This window comes from Pholis gunnellus (assembly GCF_910591455.1).
Source record: "Pholis gunnellus genome assembly, chromosome: 6".
NCBI classification, from domain to species: domain Eukaryota; kingdom Metazoa; phylum Chordata; class Actinopteri; order Perciformes; family Pholidae; genus Pholis; species Pholis gunnellus.
In genome coordinates, this window is record NC_136532.1 from 18,654,734 (window position 1) to 18,681,091 (window position 26,358).

Here is a 26,358-nt window from a genome sequence, read left to right on the forward strand (position 1 = left end):
AGAGCGTACACCTTTCATGTTGAATGTTGCATTTGGATGATGGAGAGCGCTGTCCACTTGGTTCGTAGTTTATGTTTCGTGTGTCAACGTCAAACTTGTAGCCAGTGTGTACTTGTCTCATGCCAATCACTGACTGCCAATAAAAGGACCAATCCCAACTGAAAAGTGATGTCTGGATTTGTTTTGTTTCGAAGATTTCCAGAATAAGTGTGTTGAACTGTTGCAACGTCTGGGTCATGAGCAGAACATGCAGCTGCTGACAGAAACAAACAGAGGATTTATTTATGCAGCTTAGTCTGCAAATAGAGCAATCAAAGAAATCAGCTTGGGCCGTGCTGTTTGGGATGGGTCGCTGGAAGTGCTGTACTTGTTTCTGATCCAGCGGATCATCTGTGCCGCCGCGTGCCGTCAGGGAAACGCCTGAGCTGCCGACGTTTGCCAGGGAAAGGCAGGGCGGTGATCACATGAGGCCCTACCCATCATCCTCTCCAGGCAACCTTTCCTTTCTTCTGCCAGACATGGTGATGTGGCATTTGCAACAAGTGGCTCCTATAAGGTCAGGGCACAGTGTGACTGTCATACCCCCTGAGGTCCAAATACCATGTGATAGGGCAACAGAGCCGAACCCCCAAAAACACCAGGATCTTATCATCTGACCTTTTCCCTTCAGTGTTGTTTTATTTCCCTGGATTTTGAATACAATTTAAAATAAACAAAAAAACTGTTTATTTGACTTTATTGTTTTAATTGAAAACATTTCTCATGCAGGCCTTTAAGCAGCTACTTGAAGTTCATAATTTTTCTGCACAAACTTATTCTCAGGAAACTCCTCTCCTGTTTGTATGACTCACTATTTGATCGGATTATCTTGCTCCAGCTGGTGCATGCTCTGGCACAAAAATGAAAAATAATTTATGAAAAACAGCACAGAGAAGTCACACAGACTGTTCAGAATACGATATAGCACAGAAGGATGGATTCACAGATATCCATGGCAGTGATCTCAGGTTCAAGAGCCAGCTGAGGGTAACTTTGGTGCATCCAAAGAAAGCACTTAACACCATGATTTGTAGTTGGTATAGATTGCCACCAGGATTTATTGATACTAAAGATGGGTACAAACAAAGACATACGTTTACAGACACAGTTGTTTCTTTGTGCACATTAAAATCCATTATGTCACTGTTACAGTCAGTTCTGTTACGAGGCCAAGTGTTCAACTGCTACATGTAACTGTGAGTGTTCAGCTGAAGAGGCCAGTTATGCAGTCATTTATTCAATGATATAACATCATCGGTTGCAGCTTTTGTGGTTTTGTGGCTTCAGAAGGTCTCTGTAACCTTAAGGCCCTCCTGCAAAACCAATGTCACTAGCTCTTGGTCTCAGTAACCTGCTGCTTCGCCCAGTTTCCTGGCATCAGACACGGCACAGATGCAGCCATCTTTCCTCTCCACGGCATTGACCACGTTGTAGAAACGGCTGAGACTTCTTTTTGTGTGCCCCAGAGCCTCCAGAGCTTTGATCACATTCTGAAGGGCAAGGAGATAAGGAGACTCAGATGGAATAAATATCAAGTGTTTATTTTGGCAAATAAATGTATTTAATGTATCACCTCATCAAAGTTCTGCTCAAACCCTACTAAATTTTGAGGGTTGACATAAATAACCGGAGCAGCGATCGCCTCCTTGAGGGTCATTCCAAACCAAAGGTGGTTCAAGAGCGCCTGAAAGAGAAAACAGAGTAATACATGCAATCTGTCAAATGGAAAAGTGATGAGTACAGAATGGATTATGGGCTCTGACACCAGTGAGGGGGCATTAGATGGCAGCAATTTATCTTAATGGCACTTAGCGTTATTGCCCTGGACACGCACCGAGGCCATCCCTGTCGTGATCATGCTCCCACCAGTCGATCCAATCACCAGCATATTTGACTTAGACTTCAGCACAGTGGGGGCCATACTGGATGGAGGCTGCTGCCCTGACAACACAACAAAGGCCTTGATTGACAGAGTAGACGGCTTTAACTCATACTCTTCAATGTGAGAAGAAAAAGAAGGAAGTTACCATAAATGCAATCAATGTCTTTGAATGATGTGAATCACAGTTGGTATAATGGCATATATTTAACCTTTGTTCAGCAGCTGACATCAGACAGAAGTAGAACTCTTCTGTTAAACATAGGATCTGATAAATGCTAACCTCAGTATGCTAACATACTCACAATGAGAAACGCTAACTGATGTTAAGCAGGTTAATGTTTACCATTCATTACCAGAGTTTAGTATTTTAGCATGCTAACATTTGCTTATTTACACTAAACATGAATTGCAGCTGAGGCTGATGGGAATGTCATTTGTTTTGCAGGTATTGGACAAACTAAAATTCTGACATGATGACAGCACTAGACAAACAAGTTATCAAAGAAACACCAAAGTTAGCCTCTTTAAAGTCATCCTCAGATGAATATAAATGACTGTACAAAATGTCATAGCAATCCATTCGATAGTTAGACTCATTTCACACAAAAAAAAAAAGCCAACTTCATGGCGGCACTGGAGGAAAAGCCGTGAGATCACGAAGGTTATTAGGGCTCTGGGACAAAGTGCAGGACTGACAGACCAACAGAATGCCATTCTTACCAGAGCCATTGGCATGGCTCAAAAGAGATTGGTACGCTGTCCAAAAACCTTTGCTTGATATCCAAACACAAAAACATAAACAATCAGTTCTGATGTCTCAGCTATAATAAATCAGGTTACTTGTTTTTGAAAAGAACAAACCTGTACCTGAATTTCTTGTATTTCACCATCGGTTAAAGTAAAACAGAAAATGTGTCACGCTGATCTGGTTACCAGGAAGGATGTTCTCTTCTCTCCCACAGAAGTCAGACAGCTGGTTGTTGAGGATGACGCCAGTCCTCGGAGACATGACCTTGGAGCCAAATCTGTGAAGAAAATACTTTAAATGAACTGGATCTTGACATTATGGCATGCACTTATGAAACAGATGCCCTTCTAAAAACTGCGGTTTCCCCAACACTGTGCTTATGGACTGTGATGCCTGGAGTCGTTTGAAAAGAGAGGTTCATTTTTAAATTATCTTTGCAAAAACACTCATTCCTTAATCTCCTGAATCTTAATCTTTTACTTATAACTCAACAGTGGTTTCTCACTGTGAAGCAGAACCCCTTCAAATACTGACATGTGGTTGATGGTGCTAGTGACAGACACAGCAGATCCATCCTCAGCCAGCACAGACACATGCGTGGTGCCCATGCTGTCCAAATGCGGGGTGATGTTGTAATAGTGGGGATCATGAGTCTGGTTGCTGCTGATCAAGCTCCGTATGTAGTTGGCAAAGCTTTCCTCTGTGAGTTTCTTGGCAGTCTGTGAAAAGTACAGAGCATTCAAAAACACACACTCATAACAAAAGAACACACATTTTTAAAGGTGAAGTTATGATTGTATTTCAAAGGAAACAAGATAAAATTGAAATCAGAACTCAATTTGAAAGGGAACTGTACCCCATATATAACCCTGTCACGCCCAGTTTTTGCGCTTGCTCTATTTATCTGCCTATATTATTTGTTTCAAACATTGAATTAGAATAACTAAACCCATATGAAAACAAAGTCATATTTGATGTAAATAGTTGCATTCAGAAGTTATGATTGATTATTTAAATTAAGAATTTAGGTTTGCCTAGAAACATCCAGTTACAAAATGCATGTATTAGAAATTGGAAGGTGTCAATAATAGAGCTTATTACATAATTCAACTCCAACTAACCAGAGAAAGTTTTGAGGGCCTACAACAGTATCATAACCTATTAATAAGGCAGGCAAACACTGATCAAAAGCAACAATAAAATGTTTACTCAAGTTACTCATGTCAAAAAATACTATTGATTTTTTTAACACCTGTACCTTCCTCCACTTTAGGAAAGTGGCATACGGGGTTCTCACTGGAAGCAAGACCAGTCAGTTCACTTGTAAGGTTCTCTTATTGAAGCAATGGTGTAAAGTAACTAAGTACATTTACTCAAGTACAATTTTAGGTTATTTATACTTCCCTCTTTCCATTTTATGATGCATTATACTTTTACTCCACTACATTTCAGAGGGAATATTATAATAATAATATAAATAGAGTAGCTGCAGTTATTCTGCTAAACAATTTCATTACATTTTGATATTTTAAGTATATTTGCCTGATAATACTTCTGCACTTTTGCTAAAGCAAGATGTTTACTTATTAACAGTAATGGTTAAATGTTGCACTGTGGCCTTGCTACTTTTACTTAAGTAAATGATCTAAATACTATCGCCGCTGGTTATAAGCCATGACTAGAATTAATTATTTCAAAATAACTTACTTTTTCTGAGCTGAACCCTGGATCACGGATGTATTTCTTTAATCCATTGGCAAACTTAAAGGCCTCAGCAAGGCGATGATAAAACAGTGTCTTTTGTTCACCTATCAAAGATGTTGAATCCAAGTTGTATCCTGTAAATGAAAGTAATTGTTTAGTTTTCCCAAGTGTATTCCACTTCCAAAGATGTGCAGTATCTAGACGCTTCCCTAGCATTAAACCCTCATATTCTCCTCATTTATGTAAACAGCTTACATGCAACAAACAATTAAGGTGTTGATTTAGCATTTCTCAGTTCAACACATGAACAAGCTTTATTATGTGATTTGAAAGTGTGGATGAGTGGCAGCTCTGCAGTCTGTGTACAGCAGGGACCTTTCATGAGGTTAAGGATGAAGCTGAGGATGATGCCCCCTGCAGGGGGTGGGGGTATGTACATCTGGTACTCTCCAAAAGGAACAACCCACGCATCAGTCACTGTAACTTTATACGATGCCAAGTCCTGCTCTGTGAGAGTTCCTCCTGTGCAAAAAAACATTGAAGCAAAGGGAACTGAACAAAATGCATCTCAGCTCTCCATATTTAAGACTTTTAATGGTTCCAAGCAGCTCACAGTGGAGTGTGTGACTGATCGCTGCAGTGCTTTACAGACCCAATTGATTTGTTCATTTGTAATTAAATCATTGTGCCAGGCAGAGATAGAAAGTGGTTGGGAAAAAAAGAATGATGAAATTCGTCTGACAATACCTGCCTCCTGTATGTCATGGATTAAATCCTCTGCTATTCCTCCAGTGTAAAAAGCCTCTGCCCCTTGGTTTGCAATTATCTCCAAGGTGTCGGCCAGTTTCTCAAACTTCACAATATCACCAGTCTTCATTAAGTTTCCATTCTTATCTGTATACAACTCTCTGAAGGACAAATACAAAGAAAGAAAATAGCATTTAAATGTAGAAAGGTGAAATGTTCATTTTGTGCTTTTTAGGGTGTTTTTTTGTACCGTAGTGGCTTAGTGTCGTTCGCATCAATGTAAGAGATGTATCGACCTTGGATCAGAGGAATAGGAAACCCTTCCCTGGCCAGTTGGATGGTCGGCTGGAAGAGGGTGGCCCACGGCAACTTCCCATAAAGCTTGTGTGCCTGTTCGTAACCCCGAATTTCCCCTGGGACCCCGATCCATTGGCTACCTGGATGGATGGATAGATAGTTAGTCTAACCCGTTCAGCTTCCAAAGTAGCAAAGAACAGTTGCAGTCATTTTTTAAATTGTAAGCATTTTGACTAAAGAGAGATTTCCACCCTCTAACTTTCTGAAGCCTGAAGGTAAATTTATCCAATATTTTATACAAAAAAAACAAAGATTAGAGAAAATTCCAAAAAGTTAATTTCATTTTATGTAGCAGAACTTTCATTTTTATTTTCAAACCTCAATCATCTCACAAACCCTCAGATTTGGAACTAAACCTAACTATCTTTTCTATATAAAGTCAAACTACAGTAGCATCACCTCAAGCAGCTACAACAATAAAATGTGTTTTGCACATGCATCAGTAACAACCCAATAATGTAATATATATAGAATACATCAGTCATAGGGACTGTTTTTCGTGCTTTTTCTTTGATACTTTTAATACTTTTGTACTTTTACTTAAGTGGTTTTGAATACAGGACATTTACTTGAATGCAATGGTACATTTACTTGACTTAAGGATCCGAGTACTTCTTCCACCAGTGAGGCAAATACCTATGTATTTCACACACTGCTATAGCAGATATAAATGTAATGATCAACATCTTTTGAATTACTAGCACATTTATTTGAGGACTCACTACTATACCAATATCTTTATCCATTTATCCGCTGCAAAGCTTTTGGTATACGTGATTTGTCCCAAATGTCTTATTGCAACCTGGTCACAGGCATGTGTGACTTCACTCAAGCCTGTGTCCTCACTCTATAAACAAATCCCAAAAGTATTAGATAAAAAGCAGAGGGATCATCATCACTGTAATACTCAGAAAAATTATAGTTCCCTCAATTTGAATAACCTCTTATGTTACTCTGATGTATGCCTGATGTTTAAAATGATTCATAATATTGCACCCCCTCCTCTTAGACTCTAGAGGATGCCTGGCCTATCCTGGTAGTGGCAGTGCCATTAGGACAAGAACACCAGGGTTGACTGGGTGCTGCAGTTCAGAGAGACTTGGTTGCTTTCTCGGTTAAAGTAGTGGGGAGGTAGAATTCTATACAAACATTAGAGACTCTGGAAACTTTGCGGTGTTTAAAACCAGTGATTCTACTTATCTCACACTGATGGATTATTGTGTTTTGTTTTATGTGGCGTTTTCATTGTTATGTGGTTGTTCAATTGTCTACCTGCCCAGAAAAAACATGCATATTAGCTTCTAACTTATTCGGGTTCAATTACTTTTAATTATGTGGTGTCCCTGCAAAAATAAACAATAAAATGAGTAAATATTTCACTCTAAACGAAGGTTCTTCCTTGTTTAATGTCATTGTATCAGAGTTATTTCCCATCTACTTAAATAGCCTCACAAGTATATGTTGCAACATGATTAATAGCTATGACTCCCGTTCCCCTGTGTGTGTGGGTGGTTGTGTATGTGTGTGGGTGGGTGTGTGTGTGTGTGTGTGTGTGTGTGTGTGTGTGTGTGTGTGTGTGTGTGTGGGTGGGTGTGTATGTGTGTGGGTGTGTGTGTGTTGGTGTGTGTGTGTGTTGGTGTGTGTGCGTGTGAGTGTGTGTGTGTGTGTGTGGTCTTGGCTAAGAGCTCAGCCTGTGGCTATTTTCTTTATGTCATGATAGCTGGGCCCCCCAGTATGTATACAATCAGACATTTGCATGCCCAAGAAAGGACTGACAGTATCTTCAGTCCTAGACCTGTTCCTAAATCATTCATCTTTGTGTCCTTCTATGGTAAATTGGGTTCTCTAGATGTGAACCATAAAACATTCCTCAAAAAGAGTAGAATATTAAGGCTTATCCCTGCTTCCTCCAGCAGGATACAGAAGCTCAGTATACCTGACGCAACAATCGGAATGAGAAAAACAAGAAACACTCCAACTGAAAGAATCAGGAAAATAAAACAGTACAGATCCTTGATTTGCTATGCCAAAGCAGTACCTGAAATGAGCTGAAAAGTCTTGGGACAAGATTCCAGCAGGTCAGATTTTATTTTCCCCGGCACAGTCTCTCTGGAGTTGATGATTTTCACGTTGCCTTTGAAAAGAGGAGATATTATCAATTTACTTTTGTCTCCACCACAGGACACTCGTTAGTATTAGAAGGTTGAATAAATGTGGCTGTTACCTGAGCTGTCCATCACGGTGAATATCGAGCCCCCTCCGAGGCCCATGCTCTGTGGGTTGATGATGGATGTGCACAGCAGCGCAGCAATGGCGCCATCTACCGCTGAGCCTCCTTTTTTAAGCATGTCCCTGAAAGACATATCCCTTATTGCTTGCTATTCGTAGCAACATATAAATATGTTACACTGCACATGTACCTGCCAAGTAAGGGCATGTAGTGTTTGTTTTGCATATGCTGGTGTGATAAAGACTCGCATTACATATTGTATAGATTTGCATCTGATTCAAAGAGGCATATTAGTTAGAATGGAATTGTTACCTCGCTTCTCTGATCTTTACTATTGTATTATAAATATAGAAGTTTGTAGATCGTTTTAGTAGGACTTCGTGCTAGTCTTCTCATAACATAGAAATAGTCTTTTGTGCGTAATATGATGTTCATTTGTGCTGGTCAGTACGAAGAGCATGTGTAGCCATAACAGAAGTGCAAATTGTCACTCACCGTGCAATCTTCGAACATTTCCCAGAGTCTGCAGCCACTGCAGCGTTCGAGAAAGTGCCATCTGGACACTTGCGCCCCACAAGCACCGCAATACATACAATTGAAGCAACCACGCCGAGCAGCATCAGTGCGCAACAAGTGTACACTCTCTTCTTTGACCTCGCCATGCTTGATCTTATCCAATACCTCCGCGGAGATTGTTAAGGTTTCATCATGAACTTTACAGGTTATCTCTCTCTGAAACACTAAAACTTTACTGACCGACTTGAGCCCGTTTTCCTCATCAAAAGAGACGCGTCTGGCTCCACCTCTCCGCCCGGGGCGCAGGAGGAGGGGAAGTAAATAGCTTGGACGTTTGCACCCAGAGGTGTATGCATTGGGGGATCCGCCTCCTCTCACTCACTCACAGTGCTGTGGCGTCATTGGTCTCAATCGTTGTCATGTTCTAGCCTTCAGTGTTTCACATTAATTTCACAGCTCGGTGTGGGAGGATCCCCTCATGAGTCTTTAGGTCGGCTTGGAAAGGCCTGGGGTTAATACGGAAACAACGTTTTTCCTTGATCTAGCATCTTAATTTGACTGTCATGCACCAGATCGATGCATTTAACTTGGCCTTGTTATATTTACCTACAAATCTTAAATTGAATGCCCTCTATTTTGTTTCAATGTTTGCCACATGCTTTAAATTCCTCAAATATAGCTATGCCGTGTTCTAAGCAGTCCGGATGGCACGCAGCAGATGAGAGAACGTTCATTACAACTTTAAAAAATGTGAGACTTTATTTGGCCTTCCAAACGATGACTTGTAAGCATCTCATGACTCTCATTCTTTTTCTTGGGCTCAGTGGGTGTGTGCTCATGAACAAATTGTTCTTCAGTTAGTGGGTGCAAACTGACGGAGAGAGTCACGATGACCTTGCACATAACTTAAAATGTGCCATTAAAAGCCGGATTTGGGATTCATTTCTAATTTCTAATTGGGCCCATGAAGATAGTAGAATGAATAGCTGTGGATACCTAAAGAGAATCCTTCTGTGTAGGGTCAAGAATGTTGTGCTACATCCCTGGTTTGACCTCAAAACTCTGGACATACCCCTGTGGAAATCACACAACAGGGCAATAGAGGCTTAAGGTGCAAACACACGTCTAATTAGGAGCTTAAAAGGCACAATTGTCCAAATTAAAACTAAAAGGTTCCCACTTTTACAGTTTTTAGCTTGTTCATTTTTTCACTGCGAAATAATAGTACTGGTATTGCACAAAGCAAAACAGGTATAACTACACCAGTCTGGGCTTGTTAAACTCATGATCAACATGAACCAACATTTATAATAGTGGGTTATCGCATAATCAAAGTTATGCCGCAATACTTGTTCTGAGTTTCGATGTCAACAAGATAATATTGCAGAGTTTTGGGCTCCTGGTATAAGCGCCAATGATATAAGTGTAGGCTCTCTAGGATTGTTGTCCGCAGTTGGATCCATCTAGGAAAAGTTGTTGACCATGTTGTCGTGTTGTGTCATTTACTATCACCATCAAAATACTGCTCTATGGCTGCTGTGAGCGCAACAGTTGCAAAGCATCTTGGGAAATGCTGTCTGTCGTTTTATCAAATAGTAGTCGATGGGCAACCATGAGGCATACGGAAGAGGGAGGCTCTCAATTGAGTCAAGTCAGCCAAAGATTAACAGAACAACACCGGATAGAAAGCAATTCTGCCTTCGAAATAAAGTAGTGGCCCACGGTAAATTTAGAAATCAGAATCACTAGGCTTTGAGTAGTGCTTCACTAATGATTATTGTCATTGTCTACCAACGTTTTTGAGGCTGACAGGTAGATTTTTTGCATTTTGCTTGGAATATCACCGAACAATGAATCATCAAAATGTAATTGATACATTTTCTGTCGATCAATTAATTGATTAATCAATGAATACGCAAGCATTTCAGCGCTGGTGTTGTAATGTATTGTTTGATATATTCTCAGTAGAATCATTGCAGTGCAGGCAATAGTTTAAACCTAAAATTGTTTTGTTTTTTTGCTGCTAACTGTTGACGTTGTACTTAAAATACGACCCTTTTCTGCAGACAGCTGTAATCGGGTGAGTTTGACATCAGGTTCATTACTGTGTGGTCCGGCTACCAGTCCGTTCATGCCACGTTTCTATAATTTGGCTCCAAAACTCAGAAGGCTCCGCACTGAGACATTTATTTTGAAAGGGTTAACCGGAAACATTGTTGCGTATTCCTCATTGTTTTATGCTCGGCGGCTTCCCTGGTGGAGCCTCGGTATTTACAACAATATTGTCTGAAGCCTATCTGGTGCTGCTGTCCATCACAGACCGACAGACAGGGAGTCAACCCGTCGTGGGACAGCTTTCTTATTTTTTCTCTGGCGTGCGATGGGTGTCGGTTCCAGTTAGGACTTCTTTTGTGCATTTTGGAGCTATTTCCTATAATGTTGGCGAGTGATATCCGTCTACTTTGTGCACTGCAGTGGTGCGCAGCTTCGCCCGGGAGAAACACCTGTGCGCCTCTCCTCTCCACTGGCCACAGTCATGAATGTTGAGTAGGTATGGATGCAAACCTGTGCACGAAACAACGCACCAAACATCCACGTAGCTCTAGTGAAGGAAACACGAGCTCGGTTACTACCGTCTGCTTGTTTTCCCTGGCTTATTGAGCGCTGCAGCTCATCAGTACGTTGATCATCAGTTTGTATGGCATTGTGGCCCTGGTGGCTGCAGCTCTGGTGATAGAATTACATGGAAACAGTGGAGGAATAAGGCAGGGTGTGTGTGTGTGTGTGTGTTTTGGATGGCTTCGTGGTTGGGTTTGATGGTCCTTAAAGCAGGGTGTGTGTGTGGGGGATGTGGGGGCGTCTTGTTGCTGTCAGACAGGATGTAGGGGAGGATCTATTGGAGCGGGATTACCCGACCATTTTTGGTGAGAAGCATCGCGGAGATCTGATCACAGTTGACGCATTGCACTCCTCGCGTTTTGGCTGATGATCCATTATCTATTATATAATCATACTAATATAATCCAGTCTTCCTTCTTTTCTTTTTTTTACTTAAACAGCATGCATACAATTACACAGACTACAGCTCGCCCCCTCCCTCCCTCTCTCCCTCCCCCCGAGAGGAACCATTAATGCAGCTCATGCTGAGCAACCCATGAATGCCAATTATACATGTGGGTGGGTTTCAACACTGTTTGAGTTTATATAATTCACTGTTTAGTGCGCGCTCCTTTTAAGCGTGGTGCGTTAAAAATATAAAAGCTAGAGATCTGTCTTAAATGCAGCAATGTGCCCATGACTCATTGTTTTTATACAGTGCAGTATAGGAGAGTGTGAATTCCAAATTGTGTGCGTGTGTCTTTGGGGTGCAGTCATTTTGAAGTCCACAGTGTGTGGGTGAGTTTCAGCAGGTGTGCTTTGTGGTGCATACAGGATGGGAATTTGCTCAAACTCTGAGGAGGAAGATATGTTTCGCAGACCCAAAGCACATTGTTATGATGCCTGCTTCAGTTGAGCTCATTCTGCATGCCAACACGTTGACAGTAAATAGTTTTGATCCTTCATGTCAATCGCAATTGATGTCAGTTTCAGTATCCTCCTCTCTCCTCACCCCTCGTTCTCTCCTTCTGTCTTGTTTTCTTTTTTTTTCAGGGAACAGATAACCCTAAGGTGCGGTGTCTGTCTGCATTTGTCTGAAAGAAAGAAAGAGAGGGAGGGAGCAGCACGAATACCGCACAGCCAGGAAACATGCAAGGAGAGACCTTCCCCCGTTGCAGACTGGTGAAATGTCAGGACTGAAGAGCGAGTGTGTCAGATCAAATCAGCAGACTGTTTACCATACGGGGGGCGAAAAGAGCTGCTTGACACTAGACTCACTAACGCCCTGTGTGTGTGGTTTAAGGCACATCCCGATCAAGAACAGACGTGTTAACTAATCTTTCATCAGCAGCACCCCCACCCCCCCTCCCCCCCTTCCCATCAGATTCAGCAATCCAGAGACAAGCCCAGATGGAGTGGTCACTAGAGAATGTGAGGGAGATTGTGGCTGGAGGGATGCAGTCTATCAGGGAGTGTGAGATCTGTGCTTTTGCAATAGCCATGTGTGTGCTGCTGCTGTTCATGTGGTATTGTTACAGGGTGGGCCGGGAGCATGGCTCCAGCCCTCTGCGTGGGAGGTATCTGGCTGGGCCCAGCCGAATTGGAGGCGTGGTGGGGGGCTTCATGAGTTCAGACTGCCGTGGCAAGGGGAAAGGGAAAAATGGATCAATGCTCGAAGAGCAGAACGGCTTCGCCTTCTGCCAGTCGTCAGAGTGCTTCCGATGTACCAGCGCCGGCGAGAGTCTGAACCAGAGGCTCTATCACAGCCTGCAGGATTACGCCAAGCGCTACACCTGGTCAGGTATGGGCAGGGTGCACAAAGGAGTCCGCGATCAAGGCCGATACCTCAACAGCCGACCGACCATCCAGCGGCCAGAGGTCTTCTTCCTCCCAGACCTACCTTCGGCTCCTTTCTTCTCCAGAGAAGTACAGAGACACGACGTGGAGCTGCTGGAGCAGAGCTTCCCCGCCCTTCTTGCCGAGTTTGAGAGCATCTACCACCAACCTCCAGCCCGCAGCGGCTCCTCCCTGCCACCGGGATGGAAAGCCAACAACACTCCTCGGGGGCAGTGGTGGACCTACTACCTGGTCAACCAAGGCACCCCTCTGGTTCTTAATGTCAGGAGGTGTCCGCGGGCCTGGAGGGTGCTAGGCCAGCTGCGCACCTTCATCGCCAACAACGTGTTTGGGAACGCCTGCTTCTCCGTGCTGACGCCTGGAGCTCTGATCACTGAGCATTACGGTCCAACAAATGTCAGGCTGCGCTGCCACCTGGGTAAGAGAGTGAACTGTTTAGTGAGCGGAAACCGATTCGACCATGTGATGTCTGAGCCTTATTGTGCATTCAACTTACCACAACAGCAAATTATATATTTGTTTAAATAGCACATTTAAGCAGAGAGGAGGAGCAACCTAGTGAATCAGCTGCTGTAGTGTTTAGACCGAAAATCTGGATCCTATTGGGTCATGGTGGCACATGGCTGAAATTTAGTGGCTTGTGTGATTATTTTCATTGTTTCGACTGCACCTGAGCATTGATTTTATTTCCAACTCCCCCCTCTGAGATGGCTATAAATAGTGGTATTTGTTGTGGTAGACAGAGTCTTTCGTAAGATGCTTTAAAACAGCATACTGTAATCATACGGGACTCTCTAAGACGAGGTCATTTTTGTCTGGGATATGTCACTTGGGCGATAGTTTATCAATACCCAATGCTTTGCTGTCCCATAATGACAGATGAATGGACTTTTTGTTTTTTCTCTGGCAGGTCTTAGAGTGCCCCCTTCCTGTGAGCTTGTAGTTGGTGGAGAGCCACAGTGCTGGTCTGAGGGCAGCTGTCTGCTTTTTGATGACTCCTTCCTCCACAGGGCCTTCCACGAGGGTAAGACGGGATTAAAACGGAATCTTTTATTGCACTTCTTACCCTTTTTTATTTATTCCTTTAAGGAGATTTGACCTAAAAATAGTATAATCCAATATCAAGTTAATCGAGAGCCGTTTTAATACTCTGATGGGGTTTTACCTCAAGATCGTGACAAAATGAGGTCATGGTTTTTCTGTTGCTTTGTGTCTGTGTCTGTGTGTGTGTGTGTGTGTGTGTGTGTGCAGGCGGTGCAGATGACGGCCCTAGGGTGGTCTTCATGGTGGACCTCTGGCACCCCAACGTGGCCGCTGCTGAGAGACAAGCCTTGGACTACATTTTTACTCCAGGCCGCTTAGAGGACAAGGAAGGGAAATAGGTGTGAGTGAGAAACCGTGTCTGACCAAGAGACATATGCCGTTTAGGGAAGTGTTCGTAGGATTGGGGAGGAACTCTTTTTCTGCCTCCAGACCAGCTCCCACTCACTGTGTACATATTCTCTGCCTCATACAGTTTCTTTCATAACTCTTCTTAGCAGATGACCAAACATTGGGCCTCTTTTATCAAAAGTGAAATCTTAAAATGCAGCCATTTTATTAATGTATGTTAACATGATGGCAGGGACATTTTAGCTTATCGGTCATTATTTTATTTTGAATATATGAATCTTCAATGTATTTGCATATGCAGAATGATGTGACTGAACAGTAAAAAAAATTGCCCAACAAGCAGTTCCCATCAAATATATATTTTGTTTCACATTTTCCAACTTTGGGCTAATTTTGGAGCAAAAAGTTTCTTTTTACAGCTCAGTTTTTTTTTGGTTGCTGCTTGAAACAGTTCAACAGTAGAAGGCAAAGTACTGAACAGATATGATGAATGGATCTTTGCGAGCCAAAAATAATGTGTCATTCTCTTGCTGTTATGCTTCATGGAATATCTAGTTCCATAGGCCAACTTCGCTATACATGAACTGGAGTCATTGAGTAAGTGTTTGTTGTCCACTTATTAAGCATTTAGTTTAGAGAAAGTATCGGTGGTATTACTTTACACTTAACATCCAATGCCAATGCTTTTAAACTTACTGTAACACCTGCATACATTTCCCCCAAGGGCTAAAAAAAAAAACGATCATTCCACTTTTTATATTACTCAACATATTCAGTCACACTTAAGATGTTTGAGTCAAACCAAAACATGATTGTCAGTGGCTATGCACATTTTTCATTTCAAAAACACCCACTTTCAAATGTGGGACACACTTTTGCCTCACGCATGAGTGGAAAATCTCTTGCTTGCAGAATGGTGACATATTTTCAGTGATTATAGTGCTTATTTACACCAAATCACAGCCAAGGTAAAGCTAAGGGATATTTGCGTCTGTGCTGGATAATTTTGTTCAAAAGGTTTTCAAACGCATTGAACGAGATAACAATGCGTAGTTGCATAGTGGCTTTACAAATACTGATTAATGGTAAAAACATAAAAATAAAAGATATGTAAACTAAATGAATTTCATAAAGTGCTATGTTGGTGTGATAATAATAACTAAAGACAGTATTGATTAATCAATTAAGGCATTGCTCATGTCCCCTATCATATCTGTATGTGTTTTGATAGATATGTGGTAACGGAGGTCCAATGTTGATCATGACATGAATGTTTACAGACGCAGCTAATGTCTCTGTCACGACTCCTGCCGGTGTGGTAGTTAATTGTGCTCCCCCTTGAAAAACCAATCCTGCTTTCAAAGGCATGGTTAGATAAGCACAGTTTAGGTCAATTTGTGTGAGTCGGCCTGTGCTGTAACACTGGAGGTGAAGCGTTTTTGGTAAATTTACTAAACCCTTGTAATTTGGTTGTATTTGATATACGGTTTGTATTTCTGTAAATAGGGTTGAGGTAAAAAAAAAAAAAAACGGAAAGGTCTGAGATGATTTACGATGATTGTCTTCAATTCTATAACTATTGTGTTGTCATGATTTACAGCTAAAGCGATCACATTTCATTCTCCCTTCCATGAAATAATTTTTGATATATTCAATTTGTAGATTCTGTAAATTGCTTGAAAATGATGTACTATCTCTGTTGTTATGTGATATATTTATTTTGAATCAATCTGTAATTTTGCAGCGCCATTTGGTTACCATTATTAAAGCCACAATCCTTAATTCTTCAACAGCACTTCATGGATATATGTGCACAAAAGGTAGTGAACATGTAACTTCAGCAGCTTTACAGCTCCATCGCAGCTAAAGATACCCATCTATTCAATTATAATGTTTACAAAATGATTTAGCTGTTTACAACATCGGCCAACACCGACACTCACATTGAGCTGTCCATAATTAGGTTTAAAATCAAAAGTGCTGTTAACCCGCTTACGAGTGAAAACTGTCATTCCCAAAGCATTGCTTCACATATACAGTATATGACGGGGCAACCATTTTGTTTACATTAGGATTAAGGATTTGTCCTTTAATGCATTCTTGTGTGGATTTTGAACAGTATTTCTGTACATTTAATAAATGGTTGAGTATCTTATTTAACCAGCTGTTGTCAGAGGTTTCACTTTTACACAGATGTCACAGATGTTAAACAAGAGGTAGTCTTCACACTGTACGCATGTTGTTCATTCCCTTAATCATCCATTTCATTAATGAAAATAGTGCTGTTACACTAAATCTCAAATACTGATTAAACCATGCTGCAGGAGCTGAGTAGTTCATTGGTAGAGAAGAATAAAGTCTTCTGCCGAGGTGTTACTCTGGTATTGGTAATACACTCGCACTAATACACAGCAAGGGGGCAGAATAGATTGAGTTGCCTCTTTTCAGTCAGATGCAGTTTTATAATAGTAGCACAGGGAGGCGTATAGGCATGCAAGTTTTTTCTTGTCAAACCAGCACTGGCAGCCAGAAGCACTAGAATCAATAGTAATATGTTTAATAAAAGCAATAGTGTCTTCAATACATTCTGTGTTCATGGGTTTATATTTGGTAATACATCTGCTAAACAGTTGAGGGAAAACATCCTTCACTGGAAAAAACGTAGCCTCTTCTGATCACATTTGAGTTTCTCTAAAGATACACGGGTGTTGCTAAATCTGTAGGCCTGAAGCTTTGTAGGCTGGAGGCCCATGTTAATGTGAAGTTGATGCCAGTAATAACACAGAATTCATTAAGAAAGCCCTGCTTGTATAAGCTGCATGTTTTATGGGCACATAATTGTTTTGTTTCAGTGTCACAGTGCTTGAATTATTAAAGTAGACCATTACAAGTAGTTACAATACTACTCAGCATGCTTTTTGCACCAGAAGTGTGAGTAAAGCTCAGTGTGTGCTTGAGAACAAGATACTGTAGCATTGCTGGAAGGGAGAACAATTTGAAGTTCATACAGTATATGCACAAGGATGATCCTTGAACCAGTGTGCACACGTTTGAATAATAAGATGTGCAGGTGGGTGTAGAAATATACTGTCTCTTATAAACTAGTGGGATGATTAGCTGTGGTGGAGTCCAGGGATCTCCAAGTGTAGCTGTAGCTGGTTTCTGACAAAGTGAACAATTGTTTAATAAGTCATTCATTCAAATGCAGACAACACAGCCGACACAACAGCATGATCACCTGTGAAATGCCATGACATACACAGCCATGCAACAAATTATAACACATATAATCTTCAATTTACATAAAGGTAACTTGTGAAAATAATCAAGAGCGGCAATTATTTTGTTTGATCAATTACAGAATTGCCTGATATTGGTACAGAATAGCCTGATATTGGTACACTATCTTTGTACAGAATTCACTGATATTGGTAACCTATCTTGATACAGAATTCACTGATATTGGTAACCTATCTTGAGGCCCTGTTCTCTAGAAGCCCTGTGTCAAAATCTAAATTCAACAATATTCATATTTCTGCAGATATTATGCTTACATCTTTGTATTTAAGATTTGTATTTACTCAAATGTTCACAATCTAACTCACATACAGAAATTCTGTTGCATGAGTTATTTCCGTTTATAACTGGTTAGTTTGTTGCTCGTTTTCGTCCCAAGGACTCATGGCAGTTTAATATAGCTCTGGATTGATACAGTATTGTGTGTCAGTGGTATTTTATCCACTGGAAAGACAAACACGACGCTGGTAAAAACAATGATATTCAACACAACACCACTGACCATATCACACACAAAAATTGCTGCTCCTTCCACAAAATCATAAATGGCCTCACAAAGGATGTTATTGTTGCCGGGACTATAACCTGATCAACTATGAGGCTATTTTTTTGCACAATCACGCTATCTCAAATCTGTTCCCTGTGCGGCACATTTTCATCTATGTGGGTGGGGTGATGTTTATCTATTTCTTCTGTCTTTGTCATGGAAAAGTTTGCCGACCACTGGATATTTTACTACCGTCCATGCACCCACGTCATTGCCACGCTGCCAGAGACCAGCATTCACATCAATGAAAAGGTGACGCGCTCTGCAGCGCCGTTTTTGCCCCTCCGTTCAGCTGTCTGCGCGCGCTCCGGCCGCGCTGCCGCACAACAATCAGGTGGTGAAATGTAGCCTGACTTAACAGGCTTTGCTATGCTAATATGGTTCGACAATGGAGACAAAACGGTGTATGTCGATGATCAACCCACCGAGACAGACTAGACCAGATCCGCAGCAATGAGCGCCTCATTTCCAAAATCTGAATCCACGACCTCCTTACTGAAATCATCCTCTGCGGTGAGGAGACCGACACACCTCCCTGAACGCACAGCAGAAAGCCGGAGAAGTCAGCAGCATCAGCAGCAGCATCAGCACCAGCACCACCACCGTCCCGCCGCACTCCAGAGCAACAGCAAAGCCGATGAGTCCTTCTGGTCGGCCGAGTGCGATGTCAGTGCCCGGAGACCCCTGTGCCATCCGTCCCTCGTCGGCAGCCAGGACAGCAGTAACGATGCAGCCACTCGGGGCAAGTGTAAGTCACATGCCCCCCACAGCCAAGTTCCTGACCCGCCGGAGCCAAACGGTGAGGCGGACCGAGGAGTGAAGGAGCGCTGCAGGTCATCCAAGCCCACACACCGGCACCACCACCGCAGGAAGCATAACCGGGAGGACCGTCCGCCGGCAGCAGAACCACCTGAACCTGAGCATCCCGGTCGCTGCCGCACGCACACCCGTCCGGTCCTCAGGGTGCCCTCCCTGTCGGACAGCAACGACGAAAGGGCTCCTCTCTGTGAGCCGAGGGACCATAAAGGGGGCAATTTGGCTAATAGCGGCGGTCAGGTCAACAGTCCCTCTCCGTCCTCCTGCTCCCTGGTCCCGGTGTCCAGCAGGTCCTCTCGCCGCTCCCGGAGGTCCAGTGCTGCTTCTTCTGCATCTGATGTCAATATACGCTCTATCCTCAATTCACTGTTTGGACAGGTAAGTCCCTGACAAACAGGGAAATTAATGGATTAGTCAGTTGCTTTTTAATTAAATCACCTCCACAATTGTTCAGTGAGATAAACTCATTTTGAGAGGTTTAATGTGTAAAGTGAGATGCTCCTGGAAATCCTCGGCCCTGACAAGCTGTGACAGTGACACCCCAAACCCAAATCCTAATTTATCTAAAGCATATTGGTTACGCCTGTTCTAATAAAAAGGCTTGGAATGGATAATTTGATTGACCACATTAATGTCTCTTGTACTGCCCGCTTCATCTAAATATAAATTTCCCTTCGGTTTGCCATGCAGAAAATAGAGCTTTGTGCTTTCTACAAAAGTGCACAGATATATGAAGTGTTTAAGTGTGGCTTCTGGCTATACTGAAGTCCTGTTTACAATCAATATACGCTAATGTGCTCTGTGATGCACTGTGCAAACACCGTCATCACAGATTGGACTGGGAAAGCTTCTTCCACACATCCATTTCTTATGTAATTTGTAAATACAGCACCACCTCCTACAGACCCTCTCAATCAGGCAGGCCTTTGTTATTTAAGTGTATGTGCTGGGGCAGATGATACTAGTATGGAGCGGAGGAAATATCTGATGTGCTAATGTGTATTTGGTCAAAGATATATCCTATTGTTCTTGCATCATTCAATCAGGAGCACTGCCGTGAGGATGTATTTGAAGCAAAGCACTTTGAAGTTACTGTCAGTGACGGAGGCTCTATTTTAAGCCTTAAGTCTATTCACACAAAAGGAAAGAGCTCAGCTCAATATGCTTGGATTCTTATCAGTGGTGTGATTTTGCATAATTTCTGCTCACCGTGCTAGAGTCTGTTAACGGTTTTAGTTTTACATTGCAAATCCTCAAAAAGCTCCACCTCGCTGCTTAAACTCCTGAAAAATATGTTGCTTATTGGGGGTATTTCCTTGTCCCTTCCTCAAAAGTCAGAGTTTAATTATTGCCTTTTAGGGTGTTTGGATTTTAATCTATCATGAATCAGCAGGTGCTTCATAATGAGGAATCTCTCAGCTGTAAAATATAGTCAGTATGGGAACACAGACATCATCCATTGTGGCTTCAGGAGAAAAACCTTATGGTATGAAAGCCTATTCTACGAATAACCTTGCGAGCAGCTCTGTGAAAACATTAGTGTGACCTCAAAAAGATCTTTGGCAAGACTGTTAGATGGAGAGGAGTTCAATGACTGGCAGAAATGTACCGCATGGTTTGAGAGGTGCACGCGCTATCTTTGGCATATTGTCTGAACGATGCATTTAAAGTAAAGAGAATTTTTTGAGTTTAGTGTTTCGACAGAACAGAAATAGATGTGAACAGATGGTGATCAGGGATGAAAAATTGGTTGAAAGCTTCCATGAAGAGAACCATATCCTCACTAACGTTCCGTGCAGAGGAAAAGATGACCTCGCTGTCTGTGGTCTGATTTTCTGTAGATATATATACAGTAATTGCATTTTTCACAATCACAGTCTTTGTGCGTCTCTCTTTGGTGCCATGTGGCTGCTGTAGGTCAGAGTGACTTTGTCTTTGACTGCAGAGGGCAGAGGATGATTTGTGGGGGTGTAAGGCAAGAAAAAGCAACGGCACATGCAGAAATATAAAATGCAATGTACAAATTCAAATGTAGTCTCAAGGCTGCAAACTGACAAATTTGTCCAACAGTTGAGAGTGAGAGCGCAGGTGAGGAGACTGGAAATAGGTACTTACAGAGTGTTGTTGTAAACCTGCCTGGTGCTGAATTTTACAGCCTAGAAAGAGCAAACACCTCACAATATGTGTGTGACCCTGAAGCAAAGATCACCTGCTTGCAATCATTTTCTGCAGGAAAGCTGACACCCCTTATCCCATTTCTCTTGTTCTGGTGCCAGTGACGTTGAATTGTTTACGTTGTTCACAGAATAACTATAACACTTTAGTCGGTGTGACAGTCGGGTGAAATATCTCACAGACAGTGGATCACCTTCTAGTCCTTTAATAGGCATAATTTTGCTTCCCTCCTAGGTCTACTTCCCTCTCTCATTTAGTTGCTCGCCCTCACTCTCTCTCTCTCTCTCTCTCTCTCTCGCTCTGTCTTACTGTGTCTTACTGTGTCACATGCTGCTCATACTATTCCTACATTCACTTACTCCAGAGCGTGCAGTACAGAGCAGTCCACCGTTTTTTCAACCAGCACTAGGTTAGCACCCCTGTCTTCATGGGTCTTGCTCTTGTTTGCACTCGTCTCAAAATCCAGACTGCAAATATAGCGGAGAAAAGGTCCTCATGGTCCTTTTTAGTGCCTCTTTTCTCCTTTGGTATGGGAAACTGCTTAGATTGGCCTCTGAGAACGGTAGGATTGTTTTCAGTGTGATGCACTATTACACCCGGTCTTTCTCAATTTATTTGGTGGAGTTTGAAGGTGAAACTGGTAAACTGAACAGTACAGCATTCTCAGAAACTGTCCGTGGTTGTGTGCTGTTGCATTTCTTCCTTCTGTCTGTCAGTTATCATATTGCACATTGTTTTTGCAACAATGTTTTTCATGATATCTGTACATTGTTTTTGAGGAACAGCTTTACAAAAACAGGCTTATTTCATGATTATTCTACAGTGTGGAGTTTTAATATCCACACTGTTTAGTGTTGGTAGTGGAAATGACTTTATGAATTGAAACTACTCTGAAACCGCACTGCTTGTAGTTGGCTCTCGAGTGCATTTTGATAAACATGTTCAATTAATAGCTTCTGACTTTGGCAGACCTTTGGTGTGCAAAAGGAAACGTTTTTTTTTTTTGTAAAAGAAAATAATGTGTCGCGCAGAAGAAAATGTGTCTTAATGTATTTTGTGATCACAACATATGTAGCTTGTGCCATCTTTTTTCTGCTTCTGAGAATGTTTATTGTTCCTGTGACAGTGTATCGGTGTGAGGTGCGAGTCCCTCCAACGTGGAAAGTAAACTGTTATGAATGATGAGTGGAAAGTTGGCAACATGGTGTTTTATTGATGCATTTCACCTTTCTGACATTTTTCATATTTCATCATTGTTTCTCTCTCATACACACACACAAGCACGCACACACATACTACTTTTACAGAGAAGTACATTTCTGTCGTAGCATTTAATCCATTGCCCCAATTCAAGAATATATAGAGTCTACATTGACTGTCACACATCCTCTTTCAACTTGTTTCTTTAATCCCTTCTGATCCGAAGCGGCTACAGATCTCTAACACTGTCTCTGAACCCCTCTGGAAAGATGCTCCAGGATGCTGAGAGGAGATTCAGAGGGGTGATGTCCTGTGAGGAGATGGGCCAGGCAGGGTATCTTGAGCCTTATCAGGAGTCCATTGTTTCCGTGGCACAAAACTGCGTTCTTGTGAGCAACATACGGTTGCAAACCTGTGTCTTCCTGAGTAAAGGCATGGCCACGTGCAGGCAGACTGTACGTAAGTCTGGACAAACATCTTTTTCCTCTCTCTGTATTTATCAGCATTATTTCTAACCCTGGATAGGATTTCTATCATTACCAAACAAGCTGCCACCTATCACCACTCGGTTGTTGAGAGACCCTTTCAATTACTTTCTATTATAATATTCTACTATTTCTATATCGGTTGCTATCTTGCCAGCTGTCAGAAGGAAACACACAGGTTTGGAAAATTGGAAAAGCCTGAAAGCTCAGCTACCAGATAGCTTAGCTTAGCACTGAGGCTGGAAACAGGCTAAAAGCTAATCTAGTTTTACGGGGTGTCACAAGTTGGACTATTTCCTGTATAGGTGCAGTTAATACTTTGAGGTGGTCATATCTGACGTGTAAGAAACAAGATATGGCATGTTAACTTTTGGAGTTTTAGACTAATTTTGTTACCTTCAGACAGAGTTATGCTATCTGTTTCCCCCCGTTGTGCTCAGATAATCTAACCGTCTGGTGGTCGTAGGTTAAGGTTTACTGCACAGACATGAGAATGGTATTGATGATCTTATTTAATTCTCAGCAACACAGCGAATATAGAACAACTTCCTGTTCAATGTAACTCAGTTACAACCCCATCTGCACAGTCCTCCTTGTCTACAATATTACTGATCAATCAATGTGATGCAGTGATGGCAGATGAACTGCATGAAAAGACTGAGCAGCCTTAATATTGTGTACTTTCAAGTGTCAATAACAACAGCACAGTAATGGAGGTTACATGAGTAAACTGATGAGGTCTGGGACATGTCAGTGTAAGAGATGATGGTTGATGAACTGACAGTGATGGATTGACAGATTGAAGCACTGATGGTGGGCACATGTTGGATCGGCTGGTTAAGTATCCTTGGGCTCATGTGCCTTCTGTGTTTTCTATGTCAGTGGTTCCGGTCAGACAGTTCTTTAGGCCTGACGTCAACGCCCAGTGTTGTGTTTAGACTTTTCACTGCTCCTGCTGTTAACCCCTGAGGGCTCTGGGATATGTCTTCCTCTCTCTCTGCCCTTTAAAGGTTGCGTTCATTGTAAGCAAGTGCTGGAAAAAATAAAAACAGTCACATTCTTGTGTGAACTGGGTTATGGTTTCCAGTCATGTTTCATAGGGCTCAGCCTATTTATACTTGGAGGTTTTGTCATCAAGATGTGAGATAGTTTCAGTGTACTGGTAGCACCTTTTACCGTTAAGCGTCCTTAACTTGTTGAGGTCCACGAGAAGGCTGAGGCTTGTTATGGAGAAGATCGTTGATTTAGGTCTGGGCATCACTCGAGTCACAGCGTTGTCGGCGGTATGTTTGGATGTAGCTCATACACAGACGAGCAGTTTGTTATGATGTGTGATCATAACGGCTGCTTTTGGTTTTGCTCTGACCGATGATTAATTGTCATTTCTTAATAGGACAGAGAGCTGCGTCCAGAGGAAATGGATGGTAAGTTTCTCTTTTAATGTTCCCGCTCTCTTTACCCACGTTAAGCAGTAAAACAAAAATGTAGGCTATTCTTTAAATGATTAAACAACACAGGTTTGTCAAAATGCTTTACAGAACAAATGTATTGAAAAGAAGGACATATTTCATCACATGCTGCCATAGTTTGTATACTTATGTGGAAAGTAACAGCAAATGCTAACCTGTTGTTGCTCTACAGAGTTGCGGGATGCTTTCAAAGAGTTTGACAAGGACAAGGATGGTTTCATCAGCTGTAAAGACCTTGGAAACTGTATGAGAACTATGGGATACATGCCCACTGAAATGGAGCTGATTGAACTGAGTCAACAGATAAACATGAACTGTAAGAACTTAACTTCTGTATTTAAATGTAATGCATATAGTTGTATTCTCTATGTGTATTGTGGTTTGACATCCTGTGCCAAAATCTCTTTTTCTTAAGTGGGAGGTCATGTTGATTTTGAGGATTTTGTAGAGTTGATGGGCCCCAAACTCCTCGCCGAAACTGCAGACATGATCGGAATAAAAGAGTTAAAAGATGCATTTAGAGAGGTAAGAGTGTGTGGATTTGAATTTAGATAACTGCTTTCTGAATCTGTGGTCGTGTTTTGAACATTTTTACTATTTACTTTTCCATTTATAATGTTGCTTCTCTGCTTTTTCTCAGTTTGACACTAACGGAGATGGTGCCATAAGCACATCTGAGCTCCGAGATGCAATGAGGAAGTTATTGGGCCAACAGGTAAGAGTTGGATCAGAGAGGGAAAACAGAGAGTCTCATGAATGAATACCCTCTGTGTGCGGTGCTCCACTAACTGCTGCCAACCTTTTTTCCTTTTTTTCCAGGTGGGTCTAAAGGAAGTAGAAGATATTCTGAGGGAGGTTGACCTGAATGGTGACGGGCTTGTTGACTTTGAAGGTAAGTCCTCTTTATTACCTACTCATTGACGGTTTGCCGTAGAGTTCTTTGTCATTCTCTTCCTCTCTCTTCACAGAGTTTGTACGAATGATGTCTCGCTAAGATCATGAAACGATCGGTCCTGAATGTGAAGCTGTGTCCTTCTCCATACTTGACCAAGAGCAACAGAGGACATGCAAAGATCTCTGAGCCATCCGATTCTGAATGACACTGGAATTAAAACTCCTTGAATGTTGTGGAGCAAGGGGTCACCTCACACCTTCAATCAGTGTTCAAGTGTTCTTCCTGAAAAGTCTCCAGTTTAACTGAGGCAGAATTCGCTGTAGCCTAGCTGACGATTGTCCAACTTGTGTTTTTGCACTTTAATTCTCACTAAATAACTTCCTGTGGAGATAGATTGCTGGTGTCTTGTCTCATCTTCTACGTGGTAAAAAAAATAAGTCTTACAAAATGTTGCCTTCGATGTACAACAAAGTCAGGATGTTAGAGGGAATGCCTGTAGAAAGGATGTAAAAGATCAGTGCACTGTTTAACATTTCGGTATGTTTTCACACAGTATGTGTTGTATTAGAAATTGCAAGTGGAATGTCATTAGTGTGACATTGGTGCTCCAACCAGGAACCCATGTGGCAATATAACACCTGCATTGTAACTGTGTGACCATCTGTGGTTTTTCACTGTGCCATTCGAGTCCTATAAAAGCATCACTGTCCAACAACTACATGCAACGAAGAGGCAGATCTTTGATATTAAACTCTGAAATACATTTCATATATGGTATTCGCTAAAGATCAAGGGAAGTGTTAATTGCAGCTCTGGTTTGCAGCATCCTATGTTTTTCAGTGCTCACATGTTTAAATGTTTAATGTAGCTTTTGGAACAAGTAATGTCTGTTTTTAAAAAATCTGTACTGCCCTGTCTGAGACCGTACAGTAGGAATGACATATTTTAACTGTACTTACAGTGGATGTGATTATGTTGTACCTGTACTGTATGTCAGTGTCAATATGATTGTAGTTGTGGTAACGTTCCACACATCTGTGTTGTCCAAGCAATTGTCATGCATGCCAAAGAGAAAAATGTATTAAAATTCAGTATGCAGATTTGCATTTTTGTCTAACAAAGTAAATAAAATATTTCGACAAGTTAACTGTATAAAAATAAAAGGCGTTTACATTTGAGCCCCTTTTTCTGTGGTGATGTTGCTAAAGAAAACACAGGCGCAAAATAGTAGAAAACGGTTTTCAGTTTGTTATTTAGACATGAAATGATCCTTACTCAAAAAGATGTTACAGCTTGTTTTGGTATGGACCTAAAATATCATGCTGTACTTCTTAATCTGTACTATTTCTATATAAGGCCTATATTAAAAGTGTCTTTCTCAGTATATTAGTATAGCATTGTGTG

The 26,358-nt window shown here is 41.7% G+C and overlaps 3 protein-coding genes across 5 annotated transcripts; 2 read left to right on the forward strand and 1 right to left on the reverse strand.

The window, feature by feature from the left end:
- Window positions 1–1,040: 1,040 nt before the first annotated feature.
- On the reverse strand, window positions 1,041–8,522 carry ggt5a (gamma-glutamyltransferase 5a). The gene is made up of 12 exons (XM_079160533.1): window positions 8,203–8,522; window positions 7,702–7,829; window positions 7,516–7,611; window positions 5,371–5,557; window positions 5,121–5,281; window positions 4,749–4,895; window positions 4,377–4,507; window positions 3,204–3,388; window positions 2,855–2,946; window positions 1,874–1,980; window positions 1,613–1,723; window positions 1,041–1,529 (listed from the first exon to the last, which is right to left on the reverse strand). The coding sequence occupies exons 1-12, from the start codon at window positions 8,367–8,369 to the stop codon at window positions 1,383–1,385; spliced, it is 1,659 nt and encodes a 552-aa protein (XP_079016659.1). The 5' UTR covers window positions 8,370–8,522; the 3' UTR covers window positions 1,041–1,382.
- A 2,020-nt stretch (window positions 8,523–10,542) lies between these two features.
- Window positions 10,543–16,206, forward strand: asphd2 (aspartate beta-hydroxylase domain containing 2). Of its 2 annotated transcripts, none has more exons than XM_079162020.1 (4): window positions 10,543–10,774; window positions 11,875–13,096; window positions 13,589–13,702; window positions 13,930–16,206. In XM_079162020.1, exons 2-4 carry the CDS (start codon window positions 12,232–12,234, stop codon window positions 14,058–14,060), a joined length of 1,110 nt encoding a protein of 369 aa, XP_079018146.1. In that variant the 5' UTR covers window positions 10,543–10,774; window positions 11,875–12,231; the 3' UTR covers window positions 14,061–16,206. The 2 variants fall into 2 exon arrangements, with proteins under 2 accessions (XP_079018146.1, XP_079018147.1); XM_079162021.1 differs by having other exon boundaries at window positions 10,543–10,770.
- A 2,161-nt stretch (window positions 16,207–18,367) lies between these two features.
- Window positions 18,368–25,901, forward strand: cabp1a (calcium binding protein 1a; the record flags this gene model as incomplete). Of its 2 annotated transcripts, XM_079161969.1 has the most annotated exons (8): window positions 21,333–21,467; window positions 22,375–22,560; window positions 23,984–24,014; window positions 24,232–24,375; window positions 24,475–24,584; window positions 24,700–24,774; window positions 24,879–24,951; window positions 25,028–25,901. In XM_079161969.1, the coding sequence occupies 8 exons, from the start codon at window positions 21,333–21,335 to the stop codon at window positions 25,051–25,053; spliced, it is 780 nt and encodes a 259-aa protein (XP_079018095.1). In that variant the 3' UTR covers window positions 25,054–25,901. The 2 variants fall into 2 exon arrangements, with proteins under 2 accessions (XP_079018094.1, XP_079018095.1); XM_079161968.1 differs by lacking the exons at window positions 21,333–21,467; window positions 22,375–22,560 and adding an exon at window positions 18,368–19,108.
- Between the last annotated feature and the right edge of the window lie 457 nt (window positions 25,902–26,358).

Bases quoted from the DNA above. Each gene is read 5' to 3' on its own strand.
- asphd2 (XM_079162020.1), top strand. From the start codon at position 12,232: ATGGAGTGGTCACTAGAGAATGTGAGGGAGATTGTGGCTGGAGGGATG. The intron at 13,097-13,588 runs GTAAGAGAGTGA...TTTCTCTGGCAG, and splicing joins CAGGCTGCGCTGCCACCTGG to GTCTTAGAGTGCCCCCTTCC. The intron at 13,703-13,929 runs GTAAGACGGGAT...GTGTGTGTGCAG, and splicing joins CCACAGGGCCTTCCACGAGG to GCGGTGCAGATGACGGCCCT.
- ggt5a (XM_079160533.1), bottom strand. From the start codon at position 8,369: ATGGCGAGGTCAAAGAAGAGAGTGTACACTTGTTGCGCACTGATGCTG. The intron at 5,282-5,370 runs GTACAAAAAAAC...TTTGTCCTTCAG, and splicing joins AACGACACTAAGCCACTACG to AGAGTTGTATACAGATAAGA. The intron at 4,896-5,120 runs GTATTGTCAGAC...TTTTTTGCACAG, and splicing joins CCATGACATACAGGAGGCAG to GAGGAACTCTCACAGAGCAG.